This window comes from Lepidochelys olivacea (genome assembly GCF_965140295.1).
Source record: "Lepidochelys olivacea isolate rLepOli2 genome assembly, chromosome: 19".
In the NCBI taxonomy this organism is placed as follows: domain Eukaryota; kingdom Metazoa; phylum Chordata; order Testudines; family Cheloniidae; genus Lepidochelys; species Lepidochelys olivacea.
The window spans coordinates 15,745,473-15,768,336 of record NC_140429.1 but is presented as its reverse complement, the minus strand read 5'-3'; the positions used below and the strand labels follow the sequence as shown (position 1 = coordinate 15,768,336).

Genomic DNA, 22,864 nt, shown 5'->3' with positions numbered 1-22,864 from the left:
CTCAGGAGATGGGGATTCTCCCCCTGGCTCTGCCACTGGCTTACTGGGTGACCTTGGGCAAGTCACTTCCCTTTTCCATGCCTCAGTTTCCCCATTGGTAAAATGGGCATAATGATAGTGGCCTGCTGATGAAGAGCACTGACTAAGATGTGGGCCCTGGATGCAAAACAGGAGATAGGTGCCTAAGTCCCAGTATTAGGCTCCCCTGCGATGCACAAAACTCCCGCTTAACTGTGTAGTTACCTAAACTCACTCAGTGCCAAAAATTCCCTATGTTTCCACCTCTGGGTATGTGCTCTGCCGCCTCCCTCTAGGCATCCACCTGCCTATCTCCTATCTAGGTCCCAGAGCGATTCACAAACCGGGGAAGACAGGTGATCTTCGTACACAGTACAAGAAAAGAGCATGTTCCTCCTCCACCCCCTGAGGGGTTTCATTTTAATCCTGGTTCTTATGAAAGCCAGTTTCTTTCAGTAGATGTTTAAGGCACATTGTCTTGCCAAAGCATGTTCATTACTTTCAAACACATTATCCCGCTCCTTATGGTCCTTACAGTCCTCTTCGCTCCGTCGGGTCCTTGGGCAGCAGGACAAGGTATTTCTGACGCATTCCTCACTCACCTAGGGACAGTCTGAAATGCTAGACGTGTGTTACTGGAATGTGGTGTGGCCACCAGACAAAGGAAGGCCAGGCTTGGCATCTGCCAATGAAGACCCACAGCCCCTCGGCCCCTCCAGCCATCCCCTCTCCCACGGCTTTGAGTTTTCACATGCTACCATTCCCCTGCCTCAAGTCTCGTCTCAGAGCACTTAGCAGTGATGCTCTGGGCTAATTGTGTTGTCAAGGTCCATGATAACAAGTGAGCAGCTGGTGAATCATATCAATATAATGGACCAAATTCATCGCTGCCGACGGGCCATTGACTTCAATGGCAACGCTTTGGGGATGAATGGGGGCTAATTTCTCTAGCCTTTGTACAGATCTCTACAGCCACTCCCTCTGTTCCGCTCTGAATTTGTTAAAGGGGCAGTTTCTTTTCCTTGGGGAGTTCTGATCATAGGCCCTCCTCACCCCTTCTTATTGCAAGCATGTGGACAGGAGAACATTCAGTCTCTCTCCACCCAACGACTTGGCTGTTTGGACGGGTTGTCATTGGATGTGTGCTCCAGTTCCTCCCCACCACCAGGGGAATCAAACAGTCTGGGAATGTCCTGATGTTGATGATGCTTCCCCCTCATGTAGCACTTTTCATCCAGAGATCTCAGGGCGCTGCACAAAGGCGGGTCAGTCTTATTATCCTTAGGGGAAACTGAGGCACAGAGAGGCACACAAGGTCACACTGGAAGTCAATGACAGCCAGGAATAGAATCTAGATCTCCTGATACCCAAGCCAGTCCACACCGGGGATGCAGTGTGGGGTAGGAGAGGTAGCCTTCGCATGCAGCCCTCCGTTATTATTAAGACAAGAGCCTGCAGTTCATTGTTGTCCACGAGTTAACCCTGGGGAGTGGACACACGCTGGAGCACAGAACTGATGTGCATGTTCTCTGTGGTGTAATGGCTTTGCAATGCCCACCCATGCCCCAAAGAGCTGAGCAGCACATCCATACTGGCCCTATGGGGGCATGAGCTAGACAAAGTGGGTGTTTTGAATCCTGCTATACTGCAGATCCAGCTTCTCTTGTCTTGCTGTTCCTTAAATGAAGTCCGTGTTAGGCAGGAAAGCTCTCCCAGCCTGGGGGAGGGGGCAGTGATGCAGAGCATCTAGCAGCCACCTTACATATGGAAGATGTGGAGACGTTTGGCAGATGGATGGATAACGCGAACATCCCTGCACAGAGATCTGCTAATGTAAAGGTTGCAAAGAAAACATCAGCAACCCCCAACCTCAAGCTGCCTGTGGACGCTCCCTGGAGGACAAGTTTCCAAGACCCCATGAAATCGGGTTGGCAGCTTATGAAAGATGTAACGCTGTTCCCAAATGGGTCTCATGCGAACACCATAGAAAATTTTGTCTCTGATCTTTTCCGCTGTGTTTGGAAGCTAACAAAGACTCCCCAGTCAGCCTGGGGATGCTGCACATCAGATGACTGGCCCTCTTCCCTTACAAAGGCCAGGTGGGCACCGTGAGCTCTTAACTGGTGAGGAACACCAGGCACTAAGGAAACCACTGAATACCACCCAGAGCAAGGCAGCTTCCTACAGTGTAACATGCATAAGAAAGGCAGGCAACACACCTGATAGAAGCGGCAAAGAGTCCTGTGGCACCTTATAGACTAACAGACGTATTGGAGCATAAGCTTTCGTGGGTGAATACCCACTTTGTCAGATGCATGCAGTGGAAATTTCCAGAGGCAGGTATAAATATGCAAGCAAGAATCAGGCTCGGGATAATGAGGTTAGTTCAATCAGGGAGGATGAGGCCCTCTTCTAGCAGTTGAGGTGTGAACACCAAGGGAGAGAAACTGCTTTTGTTGTTGGCGAGCCATTCACAGTCTGTTTAATCCTGAGCTGATGGTATCAAATTTGCAAATGAAGCTCAGCAGTTTCTCTTTGAAGTCTGGTCCTGACATTTTTTTGCTGCAGGATGGCTGCCTTTACATCTGCTAGTGTGTGTCCAGGAAGGTTGAAGTGTTCTCCTACAGGTTTTTGTGTATTGCCATTCCTAACATCTGATTTGTGTCCATTGATCCTTTTACATAGAATCATAGAATATCAGGGTTGGAAGGGACCTCAGGAGGTCATCTAGTTCAACCCCCTGCTCAAAGCAGGACCAATCCCCAACTAAATCATCCCAGCCAGGGCTTTGTCAAGCCTGACCTTAAAAATATCTGGGTACATGTCTGACTCTGTCGATCTGTTTCCTTATTTCCTCGTGCAGCTATCGTAGTTTTGAGATTGCTTGGTGAAGACCTTGTAGGTGTTGGTCTCTGTCTGAGGGGTTGGAGCAAATGCAGTTATACCTCAGCGCTTGGCTGTAGACAAAGGATCGTGTGGTGTGTCCGGGATGGAAGCTGGAGGCATGAAGGTAGGCATAGCGGTTGGTGGGTTTTCAGTATAGGGTGGTGTTAACGTGACCATCATTTATTTGCACCGAGGTGTCTAGGAAGTGGACCTCCTGTGTAGATTGGTCCAGGCTGAGGTTAATGGTGGGGTGGAAGCTGTTGAAATCGTGGTGGAATTCTTCCATGGTTTCCTTCCCATGGGTCCAGATGATGAAGATGTCATCAATGTAGCGTAGGTAGAGAAGGGGTGTGAGTGGATGAGAGCTGAGGAAGTGTTGTTCCAGGTCAGCCATAAAAATGTTGGCATATTGTGGGGCCATGCGGGTGCCCATAGCAGTAGAAATAAGCTTAGGGGTTCTTTCATGCGGGTCCCCACATCTGTACCCTAGAGTTCAGAGAAGGGAGGAAACCCTGACACCACCTGATAGAGAGCATCACACCCCGCCAGCTGTTACCTGCTCCTCGGAAGATACCGCTCTGCCCACAATCACAAAGCTTCAGCTATGAGACAAGGGCAATTACACTTGCCTATATCATGAAGAATGCTGGGAAGACAAACGGGAAGCATTAGAGATATACTTAATCCTGCCTCAGTGCTGGGGCATGGACTAGATCAGTGGTTCTCAACCGGGGATACGTGTACCCCTGTGAGTATGCAGAGGTCTTCCGGGGGGACATCAATTCATCTAGAGAGTTGCCTAGTTTTACAGCAGGCTACATAAAAAGCACTAGAGAAGTCAGTACAAACTAAAATTTCATACAGACAAAATGCAAAACTTGGAGGTTGGCCAGACAAATCAGACTCCTGAAAGGGGTACAGCAGTCCGGAAAGGTTGAGAACCACTGGGCTAGATGACTTCTTTGGGTCCCATCCATTTCTATGGCTGTGTGATTATCATCCCCATTTTGTAGATGGAAAATTAAGGCCCAAATCCTCAAAGGTATTTAGATTCTTAACTTCCACTGGTTTCAAATACCTCTGAGGGTTTGGGCCAGAGAGATCAACTGACCAGCCAAAAGTCACCTTCCTGTACTGCAGCCAGGGCCGTCTCTACCCATACACAAAGTATGCAGCTGCGTAGGGCACCAGGAAATTTGGGGCACCATATTTCCTGGTGCCCTACACAGCTGTGTGCTGCTCCGCCTCTTCCCCATGGACCCACCCCAGCCCCGCCCCTCCCCCACCCCCCACTCCACCCCTTCCCCTGAGGACTGCAGCAGGGATCCGGCCCGCCCTGCAATCACCGGGCAGCAGTAAGTGGAGCAACCTGGCCCCAGCCCACTCCGCTCCTCCGACTCCCAGCCACGCCACTGGTGAGTGCTGGGGGGCGGTTCCCCCCGACCCCCAAGCCCCAAGGCTGGGAGCCAGGGAAGCAGAGCGGAGCGGGCTGGGGCTGGGTGACTCCACTTCCCGCCGCCCCATGAGCGTGGGGTCAGGCCTGCCCTGCACTCACCAGGCGGCAGGAAGTGGAGCGACTCGGCCCCAAACCACTCCGTGCCACTGGTGAGTGCTGGAGGGCAGTTTCCCCCCTGACCCCCAAGCCTGCTCCTCCCCCACCCCCTCATGGAGGCCTGGGGCCACCCCCAGCCCCACGGGGGGGGGCTGCGTAGGGCACCAAAATGGCTAGGGACAGCCCTGACTAGAGCCAGTACCAGAACTCAGGGGTCTGAGCACCAATAGAATCCCTTATCCATCAGGTCTCACTTCCTCCCATTTTTACCCTTCCCCCCTGCCCCATTCATCATTAATTGCCACAATGCGTGCATTTGGTCCTCTCCCTTTGGATATTGCTCAGAAGGTGCATAATGAATTTGGGTAACTGATAATTTCTAAAATAATGGAAAACAATGGTTTGCTCTATTCCAGGATTAGATTATGTTTAGTCGCAATTTAATTGAAAACTAATTAAATTACATGAGAAAATGAATAGATTTTTTTTTGTTAATTATGAAGTTTGCAAGCTACAAAGGCTAAATGATGATAGGTTTTATAATCTGCAGGGTTTTTAGCTACAGGCTGCGATACGACGACAACTGAGCAAGAATGAAGGAGTGAATGCATTTTAATTTTTGTATTGATTCAATAACAACATGCTGAATAATGGTCCGTTCATGATGGTCCACAGAAATCCACATTTATTGGGAGACGGGGAGCGAATTATATAAAATCAGTGAAATATTATTTGGAATATATGTTTGTTTATTCATTGATGATGAAACTGGGCCTTTCTGCACAAATATCTAGCCAGATTTTGAAACGTTAGCAGTAGTGCTGGTAGGAATTTATAACTTCCTGTTCATAAGCATCTTTCCCGTTCCTGCTCTTCCTGCCCCCAGCCCTCCTGGGCTGGGATTCCATGCCGCGCCTCCAGGAGATGCAGAACAGAAGTGCAGCCCAGGGCAAAGATGGCTTTAAGATGCCATGGGATCCTGAGCTGCTCCAGGGGCCAGGCCAACCTCTGGTGTAAATTAAATTTGCCCCATTATAGCAGCCTTCGAAGAACAGTGTGCTCTGGAGATGACACCTCCCACCCCTGACATGCCTCTCCCTGCCCCCAGCTCCTGGCCGCTCAGTTCCAGCCCCTCTAAGCTTCCAGAGCAGCAAACAGGAGCGAGGAGAGGGGCCAGAACCCCTCCCTTGATGCTGGCTCCTTCGATGTTTCCTCTTGCCTAAAAGCTGGATTTGTACTGGCCAGGTAAAGCAGGCCCGAGCACAGAATGGGTAATGAGGTCCCGCTGTATCGCTCTATCATCGCTACGGCCAGAGGCCCATTGGCGTGTACTGCCTGATTCAGCAACACAGCCAGCGAATTCTCTGACCTGCTCCATTCATGGAAACAATAGCAGTGTGGACTTGAAACCTGGGACTCTTACGGCACCAGCCTCTCCTGCTTGTGCTGATGGACTCATACACCTCTGCAGCAGCCTCGGTGCTCAAGGGAGACAGAGTCAGCCCGGCGCCACGTGGGTTAAACACTCCTGCAGGACACAGGCCATCAATCTGAGCCACCGAGTCGGTTTGTGCAGCAAGGCACTACTCAGCAAGAGGCAGGATGGTGGAAACTGGCTGTAAATAAACCAGCCTCCCCTGTGCTACGAGAGTCCTCTCTACATTAAGATGCTGCTGCGTGTTGCTCCTGCCATGGGCTGTGGCAGCGCAGCAGAGAAATGCCCTCTCAGGAGCTGCCCGAAGAATTGCAGGCAGTGCAGGATCCCGCAGGCAGTGCAGGCATAATGGATCGGAATAAATATCTTTTTGCCATCACCGTAACCCAGAAGGATGGTTTCCCGTCACAGATTGGTTTGCCAATAAATTTCCCCCATCTTGTTCCGATAGGCCATTTAATGCCATGTATTACAGTCCGTGTTACTCAAATGCCCTGTCCCAGCTACTAACCACCCTTTGGCTATTGTCTCTCCAGTCAAGTTCCTCCCTCTAAGAACAGGCCTCCACCCTGCTGAGTACAGGATTTCCCTGTGGCTGGCTGCTGGCAGCATTATAGGCCACCTAGCAGCCTGGGGGAAGGGGTAGCCACCAGGGACCACGGGATGCTGGATTTGAGGGGCCGGAGGAGGGTTTCGGGACCCAGCTGTGAATGTTACTAGGGGTGATGGAGAGATGGTATACTAAGACCTGAAAGCAGAAAGGAGAGATGGTATACTAAGTATACCATGGAGAGATACTGCTGCAGTGGGTTATAGATGAGCATTTGGTTTGTGTCATTTCAGGGACCTTGCTTCTGTAAGCAGGCTGGGGGACCAGTGCTCAAGGGGCAGGATCTGGGGGTCCCTGCAGAGCAACCCATGCACAGTGCAGAGCTCAGCACGCAGGCAGCTGGCAGGTGTGAGCAATACTGGAAAAGCACTGAACTGGAGCCAAGCAGAGACAGATCCACAGCCACTGAAAGGCCTGAGAGGGATTCTTCTTCCCGCATGTCACCCTTCCATCTTCCCAGCACCCAGCCCAGGCTGGGCACCGGGTGGAGAAGTTTCCTGTCAATGGCCAGTCTGGCCTCCCTTTAGCAGAGTGAGGAAGGTTTTACAGAGTTGGGCCCTTGTAGTCTGACCCTGTGATCTTCTCCCTGATTCTGCCCAGTGGTTGCTATGTCTTGTCATCCCGCAACAAGGCTGGGGAAGCCAGTGGGGTGGCTTGGGAGCTATTAATGGTAGAAATTGTTGGTATCTCTCTGTGGGAGAACTCAAGCCTCCGCAATGAAGGAAAACCATCTTCTGTCACAAGCCAGTTACTGCCCGGTCCCCAGTTGATTCTCCATGGAGAACACAGTTAAGAAGGTTGAGATGAGACAGCTCTGATGCCATCTGGAGACCTCGATCTGCTGCTGGGCCTGGGTGTGATGCAGAGACTGCACCAGCCTCCTTGATCAACAATCTCTCACCATTATCAATGGAAAAAGGTCGGGGTCCAGGCTGTTCTATTCAGATCCGTCAATACGATTGACCAGGCAAGCCTGATGACTTGCCCATGAGGTCTGGCAGGAGTGGGTGGAGTTGTGTGCTGCTGGTCCCATTCTTTCCTTGCCGGAGGAGCTCACAGAGTGGTGGTGGGGGGTCGCTCTGCCACATGGACTCTCTCACACTGGCCTCAGCAGCGCTCTGTCTCCTCAGGGAGATTCAGGACTTTGGGACGCAAGCTCAAACCTGTCTCTCTCGGTCTTCTCCGGGCTTTTCCTGCTCTGCTTTCCTGAGCCCTGTCCAAACTAGGAGCATGGATGAGAGCATGCTGGCTAGAGATGGCAGTGACGCTCGTGGGCAGAGTAGGTTGGGAAAGGGTTTCTCCTGCAAAAAATTCTGATCAAGATCAACCTTTGTTTGTTTTTGTCAACATTTTTCTTTGATGTTTTTCAGCTTTTCATTTAACAAAACATCCCCAAAACATTCTTCCCACCCATTTTCTGCAACCAAAAATGGACATTTTTCTGTCAATTTCCATTTAGTCAAAAAAGCCTTTTTCTGTTAAAAAAAAAAAAGTTTGATGTTTGGAAAATTTTTGACCAGGGAGAAACATAGGGAGGTGGGGTGTAGAGGTGAGATCTCCCCCCTCTATTGTTGGGGGCACACCAACCTATGGTGACTCAGCCAAAGAGCCTGCTTTCTTGTAACAGGCCTTAGACCCCAGTCCTTTGCCACAATCAGCCAGATTAATGACAGGTTTCAGAGTAACAGCCGTGTTAGTCTGTATTTGCAAAAAGAAAAGGAGTACTTGTGGCACCTTAGAGACTAACCAATTTATCTGAGCATAAGCTTTCGTGAGCTACAGCTCACTTCATAGGATACATACTGTGGAAAGTACAGAAGACGTTTTTATACACACAAACCATGAAAAAATGGGTGATTATCACTACAAAAGGTTTTCTCTCCTCCCACCCCACTCTCCTGCTGGTAATAGCTTATGTAAAGTGATCACTCTCCTTACAATGTGTATGATAATCAAGGTGGGCCATTTCCAGCACAAATCCAGGTTTTCTCCCCACCCCCACCCCCAAACCACACGCACAAACCCACTCTCCTATTGGTAATAGCTTATCTAAAGTGATGACTCTCCTTACAATGTGTATGATAATCAAGGTGGGCCATTTCCAGCACAAATTCCGGATTTAGCGGGGGAGGAGGGAGAATAGGAAAAAACAAGGGGAAATAGGTTACCTTGCATAATGATTTAGTCACTCCCAGTCTCTATTCAAGCCTAAGTTAATTGTATCCAATTTGCAAATGAATTCCAATTCAGCAGTCTCTCGCTGGAGTCTGGATTTGAAGTTTTTCTGTTGTAATATCGCAACTTTCATGTCTGTAATCGCGTGACCAGAGAGATTGAAGTGTTCTCCGACTGGTTTATGAATGTTATAATTCTTGACATTTGATTTGTGTCCATTTATTCTTTTACGTAGAGACTGTCCAGTTTGACCAATGTACATGGCAGAGGGGCATTGCTGGCAAATGATGGCATATATCACATTGGTAGATGTGCAGGTGAACAAGCCTCTGATAGTGTGGCTGATGTTATTAGGCCCTGTGATGGTGTCCACTGAATAGATATGTAGGCACAGTTGGCAACGGGCTTTGTTGCAAGGATAGGTTCCTGGGTTAGTGGTTCTGTTGTGTGGTATGTGGTTGTTGGTGAGTATTTGCTTCAGGTTGGGGGGCTGTCTGTAGGCAAGGACTGGCCTGTCTCCCAAGATTTGTGAGAGTGTTGGGTCATCCTTCAGGATAGGTTGTAGATCCTTGATAATGCGTTGGAGGGGTTTTCGTTGGGGGCTGAAGGTGACAGCTAGTGGCGTTCTGTTATTTTCTTTGTTAGGCCTGTCCTGTAGTAGGTGACTTCTGGGAACTCTTCTGGCTCTATCAATCTGTTTCTTCACTTCTGCAGGTAGGTATTGTAGTTGTAAGAATGCTTGATAGAGATCTTGTAGGTGTTTGTCTCTGTCTGAGGGGTTGGAGCAAATGCGGTTGCATCTCAGAGCTTGGCTGTAGACAATGAATCGTGTGGTGTGGTCAGGGTGAAAGCTGGAGGCATGTAGGTAGGAATAGCGGTCAGTAGGTTTCTGGTATAGGGTGGTGTTTATGTGACCATCGTTTATTAGCACTGGAGTGTCCAGGAAGTGGATCTCTTGTGTGGACTGGACCAGGCTGAGTTTGATGTTGAGATGGAAATTGTTGAAATCATGGTGGAATTCCTCAAGGGCTTCTTTTCCATGGGTCCAGATGATGAAGATGTCATCAATATAGCGCAAGTAGAGTAGGGGCGTTAGGGGACGAGAGCTGAGGAAGCATTGTTCTAAGTCAGCCATAAAAATGTTGGCATACTGTGGGGCCATGCGGGTACCCATAGCAGTGCCGTTGATTTGAAGGTATACATTGTCCCCAAATGTAAAATAGTTATGGGTGAGGACAAAGTCACAAAGTTCAGCCACCAGGTTAGCCGTGACATTATTGGGGATAGTGTTCTTGACGGCTTGTAGTCCATCTTTGTGTGGAATGTTGGTGTAGAGGGCTTCTACATCCATAGTGGCCAGGATGGTGTTATCAGGAAGATCACCGATGGATTGTAGTTTTCTCACTTTTCTGAAGTGCAGAGTCCTGCACTTGGGATGGAAGAATCCCATGCACTGCTACAGACTAGGTACCGAATGGCTCGGCAGCAGTTCTGCAGAAAAGGACCTCGGGATTACAGTGGATGAGAAGCTGGATATGAGTCAACAGTGTGCCCTTGTTGCCAAGAAGGCCAATGGCACTTTGGGATGTATAGGTAGGGGCATTGCCAGCAGATCGAGGGACGTGACCGTTCCCCTCTATTCGACATTGGTGAGGCCTCATCTGGAGTATTGTGTCCAGTTTTGGGCCCCACACTACAAGAAGGATGTGGAAAAATTGGAAAGAGTCCAGCGGAGGGTAACAAAAATGATTAGGGGACTGGAACACATGAGTTCTGAGGAGAGGCTGAGGGAACTGGGGATGTTTAGTCTTCAGAAGAGAAGAATGAGGGGGGATTTGATAGCTGCTTTCAGCTACCTGAAAGGGGGTTCCAAAGAGGATGGCTCTAGACTGTTCTCAGTGGTAGCAGATGACAGAACAAGGAGTAATGGTCTCAAGTTGCAGTGGGGGAGATTTAGGTTGGATATTAGGAAAAACACTTTCCCCTGGGAGGGTGGTGAAACACTGGAATGCGTTACCTAGGGAGGTGGTGGAATCTCCTTCCTTAGAAGTTTTTAAGGTCAGGCTTGACAAAGCCCTGGCTGGGATGATTTAATTGGGGATCGCTCCTGCTTTGAGCAGAGGTTGGACTAGATGACCTCCTGAGGTCCCTTCCAACCCTGATATTCTATGATTCTATGATTCAGACCCACTAGCTTGCTGCAAACCCAGACCCAGGTCTGAACAATGTCCCCTGACAGCTGTAGGCTTAACTGAAAGCAGCTTACAGAAGTGTGCCTGTCTTTAACACTCAGATGCCCAACTCCCAATGGGGTCCAAACCTCAAATAAATCCATTTTACCCTGTATAAAGCTTATACAGGGTAAACTCATAAATTGTTCGCCCTCTATAACACTGATAGAGAGATATGCACAACTGTCGTCCCCCCCCCCGCCAAGTATTAATACATACTCTGGGTTAATTAATAAGTAAAAAAGTGATTTTATTAAATACAAAAATTAGGATTTAAGTGGTTCCAAGTAATAACAGACAGAACAAAGTGAATTACCAAGCAAAATGAAATAAAACATGCAAGTCTAAGTCTATACAGTAATAAAAACTGAATACAGGTAAAATCTCACCCTTAGATATGTTTCAATAAGTTTCTTTCACAGACTGGACACCTTTCTAGTTTGGGCACAATCCTTTCCCCTGGTACAGCCCTGGTTCCAGCTCAGGTGGTAGCTAGGGGATTTCTCATGATGGCTGCCTCCTTTGTTCTGTTCCACCCACTTATATATCTTTTTCATGAGGTGGGAATCCTTTGTCCCTCTGGGTTCCCACCCCTCCTTCTCAGTGGAAAAGCACCAGGTTAAAGATGGATTCCAGTTCAGGTGACATGATCACATAGCCTGTGAGACCCCCCCAAGCCTTCATTCCTTCCAGCCTGACTGACAGGAAGGCCTGCCTGCAAACAGAGCCATCCACAGTCAATTGTCCTGTTGATGGGAGCCATCAATATTCCAAACCACCATTAATGGCCCACACTTTGCATAATTACTATAGGCCCTCAGAGTTATATTTCATATTTCTAGTTTCAGATACAAGAGTGATGCATTTATACAACTAGGATGACCACACTCAGTAGATTATAAGCTTTGTAATGATACCTTACAAGAGACCATTTGCATGAAGCATATTCCAGTTACATTATAGTCACACTCACTAGCATATTTTTATAAAATCGTATAGACTTCATCACACCCTCCATTTGGCATGGCTTGTGCTTAGGGCAGTGCCTCGTCCTAATGCCAGGACATGGGATCCCAGCTCGGAGCCCCAGAGAGAGATTTACATGTGACTGTGGGAGCACACATTCAATTCCCACGCCACATACTCTTGGCTGCCCATACGGACACTCCCACACCCAGTCTCTCTGTCTCCTTTTTCACGGGCTAGCATTTTAGACTCCGGCATTGCTTCTGACTGGTCAGAGCAGCAAACTGGATGTCAGGACTCCTGGGTTCTTTTCCTGTCACTGACTCGCTGTGTGACCTCAGTCGTACACCAAGGCCAACGTTTTCAAAAGCCGCAGCTGATTTTGGGTGGCCTAATGGGGATCCCCAGGGGTCCAGGGGATGTGATTTTAAGAGATGCTGAGCACCCTCCACTACAGCTGAAATCCAGGGAGACTGTGGACACTCAGCACCTCTGAAAATGAGGCTCAGGTGTCTCGGGGGACACCCGGATTCAGGGCACTCAGAAGCAGGAAAACGACGGCTGTTCTGTTCACAGCACACACTCAGGTTGCCGCCTCTGAGGTAAATGACTGGAGGACAGCAAATGTGATGCCAATTTTTAAAAATTAAAGAACCACAGAAATTGGAGATGAAAGCAGCCTCTGGTCATATTCAGCCCTTTTTAAAAGGGCTCCAGAGGTGATCTCAGCCTGACTTCAGTACCGGGCAAACTGATTGAAACTATAGTAAAGAACAAAATTGTCAGATACACAGATGACCATAATTTGTTGAGGAAGAGTCAACATGGTTTTTGTAAAGGGAAATCATGCCTCACCGATCTACTAGAATTCTTAGAGGGGGCCAACAAGCATGTGGACAAGGGGGATCCAGCGGACATAGTGCACTTAGATTTTCAGAAAGCCTTTGACAAGATCCCTCACCAAAGGCTCCTAAGCAAAGTAAGTTGTCTTGGGATAAGAGGGAAGGTCCTCTCATGGATTGGTAACTGGTTAAAAGATAGGAAACAAAGGGTAGGAATAAATGGTCAGTTTTCAGAATGGAGAAAGGCAAATAGTGGTATCCCCCCCAGGGGTCTGTACTGGAAAGAGTTCTATTCAACATATTCATAAATAATCTGGAAAAAGGGGTAAACAGTGAGGTGCAAAATCTGCAGATGATACAAAACTGTTCAAGATAGTTAAGTCCCAGGCAGACTGCAAAGAGCTACAGAAGGATCTCTCAAAACTGGGTGACTGGGCAACAAAATGACAGATGAAATTCAATGCAAAGTAATGCACATTGGAAAACATAATCCCAACTATACATACAAAATGATGGGGTCTAAATTAGCTGTTACCACTCAAGAAAGATCTTGGAGTCATTGTGGATAGTTCTCTGAAAACATCCACGCAAGGTGCACCGGCAGTCAAAAAAGCAAACAGAATGGTGGGAATCATTAAGAAAAGGACAGATAATCAGACAGAAAATATCATATTGCCTCTGTATAAATCCATGGTACTCCCACATCTTGAATACTGTGTGCAGATGTGGTCACCCCATCTCAAAAAAGATATATTGGACTTGGAAAAGGTTCAGAAAAGGCACCACTGACTTCCTGAGGAAAAGGCCAACAAAAATGATTAGAGGTATGGAATGGTGCAGGACTCTGCACTTGTCCTTGTTGAACCTCATCAGATTTCTTTTGGCCCAGTCCTCTAATTTGTCTCTAATGTACTCAATGCTTTTTTTGCCTCTGTCTTCACGAACAAGGTCAGCTCCCAGACTGCTGCACTGGGCAGCACAGCATGGGGAGAAGGTGACCAGCCCTCTGTGGAGAAAGAAGTGGTTCAAGACTATTTAGAAAAGCTGGACGTGCACAAGTCCATGGGGCCGGATGCGTTGCATCCGAGAGTGCTAAAGGAGTTGGCGGATGTGATTGCAGAGCCATTGGCCATTATCTTTGAAAACTCATGGCGATTGGGGGAGGTCCCGGACGACTGGAAAAAGGCTAATGTAGTGCCCATCTTTAAAAAAGGGAAGAAGGAGGATCCTGGGAACTACAGGCCAGTCAGCCTCACCTCAGTCCCTGGAAAAATCATGGAGCAGGTCCTCAAGGAATCAATTCTGAAGCACTTACATGAGAGGAAAGTGATCAGGAACAGTCGGCATGGATTCACCAAGGGCAAGTCATGCTGGACTAATCTAATTGCCTTCTATGACGAGATAACTGGCTCTGTGGATGAGGGGAAAGCAGTGAATGTGTTGTTCCTTGACTTTAGCAAAGCTTTTGACACGGTCTCCTACAGTATTCTTGCCAGCAAGTTAAAGAAGTATGGGCTGGATGAATGGACTGTAAAGTGGATAGAAAGCTGGCTAGTTTGTCAGGCTCAACGGGTAGTGATCATAGGCTCCATGTCTAGTTGGCAGCCGGTATCAAGTGGAGTGCCCCAACAGTCGGTCCTGGGGCCGGTTTTGTTCAATATCTTCATAAATGATCTGGAGGATGGTGAGGATTGCACCCTCAGCAAGTTTGCAGATGACACTAAACTAGGAGGAGTGGTAGATATGCTGGAGGGTAGGGATAGGATACAGAGGGACCTAGACAAATTAGAGGACTGGGCCAAAAGAAATCTGATGAGGTTCAACAAGGACAAGTGCAGAGTCCTGCACTTGGGATGGAAGAATCCCATGCACCGCTACAGACTAGGTACCGAATGGTTTGGCAGCAGTTCTGCAGAAAAGGACCTAGGGATTACAGTGGACGAGAAGCTGGATAGGAGTCAACAGTGTGCCCTTGTTGCCAAGAAGGCCAATGGCACTTTGGGATGTATAGGTAGGGGCATTGCCAGCAGATCGAGGGACGTGACCGTTCCCCTCTATTCGACATTGGTGAGGCCTCATCTGGAGTACTGTGTCCAGTTTTGGGCCCCACACTACAAGAAGGATGTGGAAAAATTGGAAAGAGTCCAGCGGAGGGTAACAAAAATGATTAGGGGACTGGAACACATGAGTTCTGAGGAGAGGCTGAGGGAACTGGGGATGTTTAGTCTTCAGAAGAGAAGAATGAGGGGGGATTTGATAGCTGCTTTCAACTACCTGAAAGGGGGTTCCAAAGAGGATGGCTCTAGACTGTTCTCAGTGGTAGCAGATGACAGAACAAGGAGTAATGGTCTCAAGTTGCAGTGGGGGAGATTTAGGTTGGATATTAGGGAAAAACTTTTTCCCCTGGGAGGGTGGTGAAACACTGGAATGCGTTACCTAGGGAGGTGGTGGAATCGCCTTCCTTAAAAGCTTTTAAGGTCAGGCTTGACAAAGCCCTGGCTGGGATGATTTAATTGGGGATCGGTCCTGCTTTGAGCAGGGGGTTGGACTAGATGACCTCCTGAGGTCCCTTCCAACCCTGAGATTCTATGATTCTATGACTTGAACAGATCAGGCTTTAAAAGAGCAAAATACGGATGGTTTGGCAAAGAGGTGACTAAGCCATTTGCAGAGATCTGCAGGATCCAAGGCAGGAGAGAGATTGTCAAGGCCAGTGCCAAGGGCTGCACTGAGGAGCAATGGGACGTGAGAAGGAAGGTTTATATTTAATGGTACAGCGTGAGATCCATGAGGAGGCTGCTGGGAAGAGGTTCAGATCTTTAAAACTTGGGTGGATCACGCTGTAGTGACAGGGTGGGTAGCTGTACTCAGCTAGTACTTGTGGTGGGTTGCAGACAGCTGGCTGCTCACATGGGGCTGGCTCCTCCTCCTGGTTCCCAGCTGCTAAAAACACAATTCCATGCATCCCCCACCTTACTTCTCCATGGAGGCAATCGCTGCATTTGTGGCAAGGGACATTGTGTAGCTGGGAATGGGAGAGGAAGTGCTCAGAGTCTTCTAGTTCCTCAGAAGCGAGCTACACAGTGAAAAAGTCTGCATCCCCCTGCTGTAAGGAACAGGTGCTGGGCTGGATGTGACCAGAGGCTGCTTTCATCTCCAATTTCTATGGTTCTTTAATTCTCTCCCTGATGTGGGATCTGAAAGCAATTTTTTAAAAATTAAAGCTTTGAAATTCACCTTTAAAATCCATTCCCCGCCCGAGGCTGCACATTCATCACTGCTCCTCCTCCCTGGGTGCATTAGGACTCATCTCCAGGTCTGCGTAGAGACGTGGCCAGGTACTGGATGAGAGCATCAGCAAAACTGAGGCTCACCCTGTGGGTAAACTTCTCCTTTTCAATCACCAGAGGTCAGTAATGCTACTGTACAGCGCAGCTCGCAGCGCTCAGGATGCAAGCCAAACTGTACGCTGAGCAATGCCCTTACTGAGAAACTGCACAAATGTGGAGCGTTTCATCGGTCCTGTCTCCAGTGCCTGAGAAAGGAAAACAAACTAACAGCCAACCTCCCCCATCAAAGCAGCTTTACCCTTCCTACACACTGGCAGGGATCAGAACTAAGGGGCACCTGGCCGCAGGGCAGAAGTTGCCCGAGAAAGACAGGAAAGTGTCCTCCACTTTTGTGTGTAAATGTGTGTGTGTGTGTGTGTGTGTTGGGAGGATATGAGATTGGGATTCTATTCTTGGGCTTCACTGCTTCAGATCCACCCCCAGGTTCGTTCAGGGAAGATTTCATCTCCGTTTCTTTCATCTGTGAGACAGGCTCAGCTACACATACTGTTTAACCAGCGAAAGAGATTGAATCCAGGGACCGTATTTGCCTTCAAAATGGAAAGCAATGGAGCAAAGCGATAAGCCTGTTTCATGGAGAAGGGGCTTTGAAATAAGGCCACAGAGCCACTGCCTTTCTCCTCCATACACAAGCGTAACTAGTTATCCTGTAAGCAGTTAAGAGAAATAAACAAGGGGAATATAAATAGATGCCAGGAATAGCAGGTGGCAAGACACATGTTGTGTGGACTAACAGGCCGTTCCTTCTCTGGCAGTCTCCATTTCTCAGTCCTTAGGTGCATTTGCACTGAGTTTGGGGTATTTAGAAGCTGCCATCATTAAGATTGCTGCCCTGTTATTTTGTCCTTTGCAATAACAACCCTAGCTCTCCTATACTTAGATTTTTGGCTCTTTGGACAGGGACCATCTCTTGGTCTGTGTTTGTACAGCCTAACACAATGGGTTTCTGGTCTAAGACTGGGATGCCTAGATACTCCAGTAATACATATAATAAATGATGATAACAATGATGAAGATGTAGCAACTTCACTGCCCTTCCTGTGAGACAGGGCACTGGTACTGGTATCCCCATTTTAGAGATGGGGAAACTGAGGCACAGAGTGGGGGCAGCTGGGTTTGTGTGCTCTCAAAGTAGTGGGTTTGTCATTGCCATGGGGATGGAATGTCATTTGTTTGTAATAAAGTGTGAGCTTAAAAGGCCTCCTCCCCAGCCTCGGACCCACTTCAGAGCTCTCTATTCTTTTGGACCAGGTCCGCAATCCCGTATGACACAGGCCACTTTAAATCTTGGATTAAATGACTTGCCTGAAACCCCACATTGAGCTGGTTGCACTAGGACTCGGACCCCAGGGTTCTGACTCTCGCGGAACGAAGCTCTCACGTTTACCGTTCCTACAGCACTGTTGGTTCTGCCAGGTGCTCAGGCAATGGGTTCTAGAGATACAAGTTTTGACCAGGACCTAAGGGAACAGTCACCTTTCCCCCCTATATCCTTGGCCTCTATTATTGCTGAACCATGGCCTGATTGTGCATCAAGGGCCTGAGCCTACAAACTGCTGAACACGTCCAATTCCCATTAACTTCTACAGGAGCTGAGTGTGCTCAGCACCTGGCCAGATCAGGACCCCCCGCCCACCCCACAAAAAAGGCCCTTTCTTGCCCTTTACTCAGCTGGTTTGGTTGTACGGCCATGCAGTGTGGTCACAATGCAGAGAAAGAGGGAGAGAGACAGTTTGTGCACAGTTAGCCTGGGGATCTTGGCCAAAGTCCAATATGGGTTGTTACCTTCAGCCAGCATAAACATTTCCCCATAGTTATGGGTATTTGTGTATGTCTAAACTCTTATATAGCGTTGCTGTGAGCTGATAAACAGCTTCTGTGCTTCACCTCAGAGGCGGCTGCCCTTCTGCAGTGGACTGATTTGGGAAGCATCTCCGCATCTTGAGTCTGAAATTCAAGATGCCCATTACCTTAATCTGAAATGAATCAATGAAACTAAGTAAAGCATCCTGTTAGAAACCGGAGTGAAGAAGTCAGTCCAAAGGTTATAGGTTTATTTCCTTCTGAATTAGACATTCTCAAGGCCTTCTGCAAATGAAGCATTCTTGTTCGCTGTTGTTACCTGCTTTAAAACCCCTGCCCCTCCCCAAAAGGAGATGGCCTTGAAATTCTAGGGTTCCTTTGGTGCCAGTGTGTGACTGTTCCCCTAATGAGCAGACAGCTGAAAGCAACACTGTCATCTCCCGTGCGACACATTACCATTTGAAAAAGCCAGCGATATTAAAAAAGAATGGCTTTCCACAAACAATGTGTCTTGTGTACATCAAAGCACTTATCATCACAGCTTCTTCCCATCTCCATGAATGAATAATGTGACCCTGATTTAATTTCCTCCTATTATTTCCCCCATAATTTGCATGTCATCCATTTTCTTCTTCTCAACATATATACATGTGTGTGTTCTGGAAGGAGGTTGGGGGTTGGAAACCAAACGAGCAACAAAACCTGGATCCCTTTTCCCCTCATTTACAAATGAAGTTATCTCCTTGCCTTCCAGTTAAGTGGCTTGACATGGTATATTGACCTTTTTAATCTAAAATTGATTCCTCACAACACTTCCCTCTCCCTCCACCTGGTTGAGAGCTGGCCAGAAACCCCAGTGCCATTGTGTTGGATTTATCACTTTTATTATTTTATATCAGGTGCCTTTTACATGATGATGATTAGAAGCTTTCATAATCTTACAGTGCCTTACAGGGCGAGTTGGGAAGGGCTAGTTGGGAATTGCTCAAGAGGATGGACTCTTCAGTCCTTTTTCACCCACAAGCAGAGGACTGGTGCAAGGCCTATGTACCATTTACATCTCATGGTCCTCGGCCTGGGGGTGAATTTCCACCTATGAAATAGTACTTACTCCCATCCCACTGAAATCCATGGGGGTAATAATAATAATACCTAGTGCTTTTCATCAGTAGATCTCAAAGCTCTTTACAAAGGAGGTATCACTGGCCCCATTTTACAGAAGGGAAAACTGAGGCACGGAGGGGTGAAGCGACTTGCCCAGCGGCTGTGCCAGGTCTCTTGCATCCTAATCTAGTGCTCTATCCATGAGGCAGCACTGTGCCTAGCTGGATGTGAGTTCCAGCTATTCCCCCTGAGTAAGAGTTGCAGAAACAAACCTATAATATTTACTCACTTTCAGGCATTTAATGAGGAGGCAGGTTGATGGGATGCAGATAAAGTGGCTCTGTGGCTGGGTGATTGCTAAGAAGAGGGATAGTCTTTCTGGTATATGTATCAGCGGTCCATTAGGGGCCTGACCCCACAAGCGCTTCGTCCTCTGAGTAGTCCTTGCTGATGCAAATAGTTTCCCTGAAGCCAGTGAGGTTCCTCACATGAGTAAGGGTGTGCAGGGTTAACCCTTTGGTGGACCTCAGTAGTGTTCCATGGGTTTACAACAGGGGTCTGATTCAAATCCCCTGGAAGTCAGTGGAAAAATTTCCCTGGCTCCAGCTGAGGATCTGGCCCATTGTTTTTCTGATTTATTAATCCTGGACGTAGGACAAGTGGTAGAAATTCTGTTAAAAAACAACTGTGACATGGATGAACTCAATCTTGGTGTAAAGAAGCTATTGCTGGGGTTTTTTTGAAAAGTGTATATGTTCACAACTAATGATTTCCTCTCCACTTCTCATTCCACAGGAAATGGAGAGGAAAGGCAGTGTTTTCGCCCACTAAACCTACCCCCTTGGCCTGGCACTCTCATGTGCCATCTGCAGTTTAGTGCTCTCAGGTTGATGCCTACATGATATTTTTGTAGTCAAGTTTTTTCACATGTAGAAGCTGAGCCTTTTACATGCGAAGTGCATTTGGGCAGGCAGAGCGGGCTGCTAAACCACTCCTGTACACAGGCAAAAACCTCTGTGTGTGTGTGTGTAATGGCTCCCTGCATGGGTTATCGGCAGGGAACCTCAGCCCTTACCAAGCACCACTTGAACTAGCAGAGTAACTCCATTAGCCAGTAGCATTAGTGGGCTGTTATCCTCTAACACACCAGCCACGAGACTCGAGAGTATGGCATGGCACACACTCTGCCTTTGTATTACACCTGCCAGCCTGCAGGTAACATGTTAGGCCCCCATCTTGCAAACACTGAGGCACATGGATCAGTTTATGCTTATTAGTCCCAGTGAACTCAGGTGAGTAAAGCTACTCAAGAGCACAAGTCATGTAGCATTGAGGCCTTGCCTTGGTTGGGGAATCTCTGAAAATCTAGAGCTAATGGTGTGAGGTGGGCAGAAAGCTGACTTAAACCCAAACCAACTATTCTGGTGTCTTTGTCCCATATGAAGTTTAAGTGAGAGTTTTCTAAAAGGATGTAGAAGCACCATCCTATGGACTCCTAGCAAGACCCATACCCCTAAACCCTACAGTTGGCTTTGAAAACCTTCCCGGCTCCCCCTAAATCCTTTCCTTTTAAACAGGACAAATGACAGCAGAATTGGGTGTCAGACAAATGAGTTTTATTCATCCTGACTGCATGGCTCCCATAACTCAGAACTGGTGGGCTTGGTTTTTCCCCCCAATGAAATGGTGCTGCAATTTGTAGGGCTGGGAGGGGAGAATCAAGAGCATAAATCAAGAGCATTTTTTTGCAAACCCTTGCTCAGTGACCTTTGTGAGCTCTGTCTCCTCTGCAGGAAATTTACAAATGCAGGGCTGATGACTGGGAAAGGGAGTAAAGTCGACAGGATTTTTCAGGGGGATTTCCATAGATTTCTTTTTAAAGGGCTAACCGGATTTCTCTTATCTACCAATACTGGCCAATATCAATGGTGATTATTTGCTCATAGCACTAACAATCTATTTGGTCTGCACCTCCTTATCAAATAAATCCAGCTCCTGAAACTGACCAGACAGTCCTGCCCCAGGGCTCTGAGTATATGGGGGCAGAATCCTTCATTTTGGATGATGTTTGAGGCAGTTTTAAAAGTCTCTGGGCAAGCTCCTCCTCACGTTTACACCAATGTAAATCCATTGCCCTCAGGAGAGCTGCTGCAGCATTACCCCAGTTTGAGATCAGAGTGAGGCCTTCTCTTAGTAATGAAGGCTTTTGATCTCACTATGCCCCTTTCTCAATGAGACAGTCACAGCACCATTTTCAAAAACGGGTTGCTGATTTTGAGTGCCTGATTTGCAACACCCAGAAAGCCTCTCACACAAAAACAAGTGGCTGCTTTGGGAAATGTTTGGTCTTAAAAATCTCCTTCTTTCCAACTGTGCCAGCTGGATCCAGGATTCATCCTGTGAACGAGGATCTGCACTTAAAAATACAAAGCGAGATAAGCAAACAAACAAAACCTCATATCCGCACCATGCGTTTCTTTAGTAGCCCAGCCCCTCAGATGCAGACAGGGCTGAAGTTCAAGGCATGCGGAGCCTTTGTTACACAGAATGAAGAGGAAGAAGAAATCCATTCAGGTGCAGAGTGCAGAACTCTGGTCTGGTCTCTCCACGCCCTGAGAAGAGCCAGAGCCACGTGGTCCTAGAGGGAAAGCTGCTTGAATGTATTATTTCCCCAGCTTTGATTGTTAATACAGCTCTGAGCCTGGCTTCCTCCTCTGCCTCTCCTGCCTTTTCCAAGAGCTCTTCATTTTTTGCCCTTCCCTTTTTTCCCTCTCCCTAGGGGCACAAATCCTGGTTGTGTCGGGGGGTGGGGGGAACAATAGAAGGGGCTTGAGAGCTCCAAGCCAATCTTCCATGCAAAATTGTGCGAAGCAAGGGGAGCTGCTTCTCCCGTCCCCCCTCCCCACCTCGCTCCTCTCTCTCTCTCAGCCATCGCAGAGCAGCTCCTGGGAGATGGATGGCAACATCTGATCATCCGCTGTTGTCCCTGCGTCTTGGAAATGTGGCAAGTCCAGACAGAGCTGTAGAAGGAAGGGGTGGGGGGAGAAAAATGCCCCTTTCTGAGCCGCTCCTGCTTCTATGCTATCCTGGCAGCATGCAAAAGCCAGGAGTGCTGCTGTGAAGCAAGTACTGGGTCTGGCAAAGGGCTGGAGACCAAGGCGTGCTGCGGGTTTCCTCCTGATGCTCTCTGAGGGGTATTTTTATTGGCAAAGGGAGGATTGCTGAAGCTGGAGGAAGACAGCGCTCATCCAGTGTGGGGAAAATCCAAGGCTCCAGCCAGGAAACCATGGGGAAATGCAATGGACGATGCACGCTGGTTGGAGTCTGCTGCCTTCAGCTGGTAAGACCAGGGTTTGTGCCTGCTCATCATGCTTTATTGTGCTTTGTGGCTTGCTGTGCACGATCATATTCACCACTCTGTCTGGGATGTGACCTTGCTGCCAGGCCAGGCCGGGGGCGGTTAAATACAACCCCGCAAAGTGTGACCCTCTCCCCCCACGCTGGCTCAAAGGCGCTCCGGAGTTGCAGATGGAAACCCCTCGGAAGCAGTTTTCTGTCTTGTGTGCTCGGTGCCCTGGAGTCAGTTCGGAGCAGGTGGGATCTTTGTTTGCAACTGAAATCTGGCCCCTTTGCATAACTGTCACCGGGGCTTTGGGTCCCAGGCCTCCATGCTCAGAACCTCTTATTTTTACCTGCCAGGAAAATGGCAGGCGCAAAACTTAAGCGAATACTTGGTGAACTCTCTTGCCTGCTGACGGGATCAATCTGACTGCACAGAGGGGCGGGTAGTTTTGGGAGGCACACATGTTCTGGAGAGAGCCAGAGAGCAAATAAACAGATCTCCTTTTAATAGGATTGTTGATATTTGCAATAATTATATGTCGTGCTTTTC

At 48.2% G+C, this 22,864-nt stretch overlaps 1 protein-coding gene across 1 annotated transcript in view; it reads left to right on the top strand.

Annotated features, from left to right (window-relative positions):
• Positions 1 to 21,471: 21,471 nt before the first annotated feature.
• The window catches only part of NKAIN1 (sodium/potassium transporting ATPase interacting 1), a 258,412-nt gene continuing 257,019 nt past the window's right edge, over positions 21,472 to 22,864 (top strand). Inside the window, exon 1 of the mRNA XM_084652312.1 lies at positions 21,472 to 22,312. Within this exon, the coding sequence (XP_084508438.1) occupies positions 22,259 to 22,312 (54 nt within the window). The 5' untranslated portion in view covers positions 21,472 to 22,258. The remainder of the gene's footprint in view (positions 22,313 to 22,864) is intronic.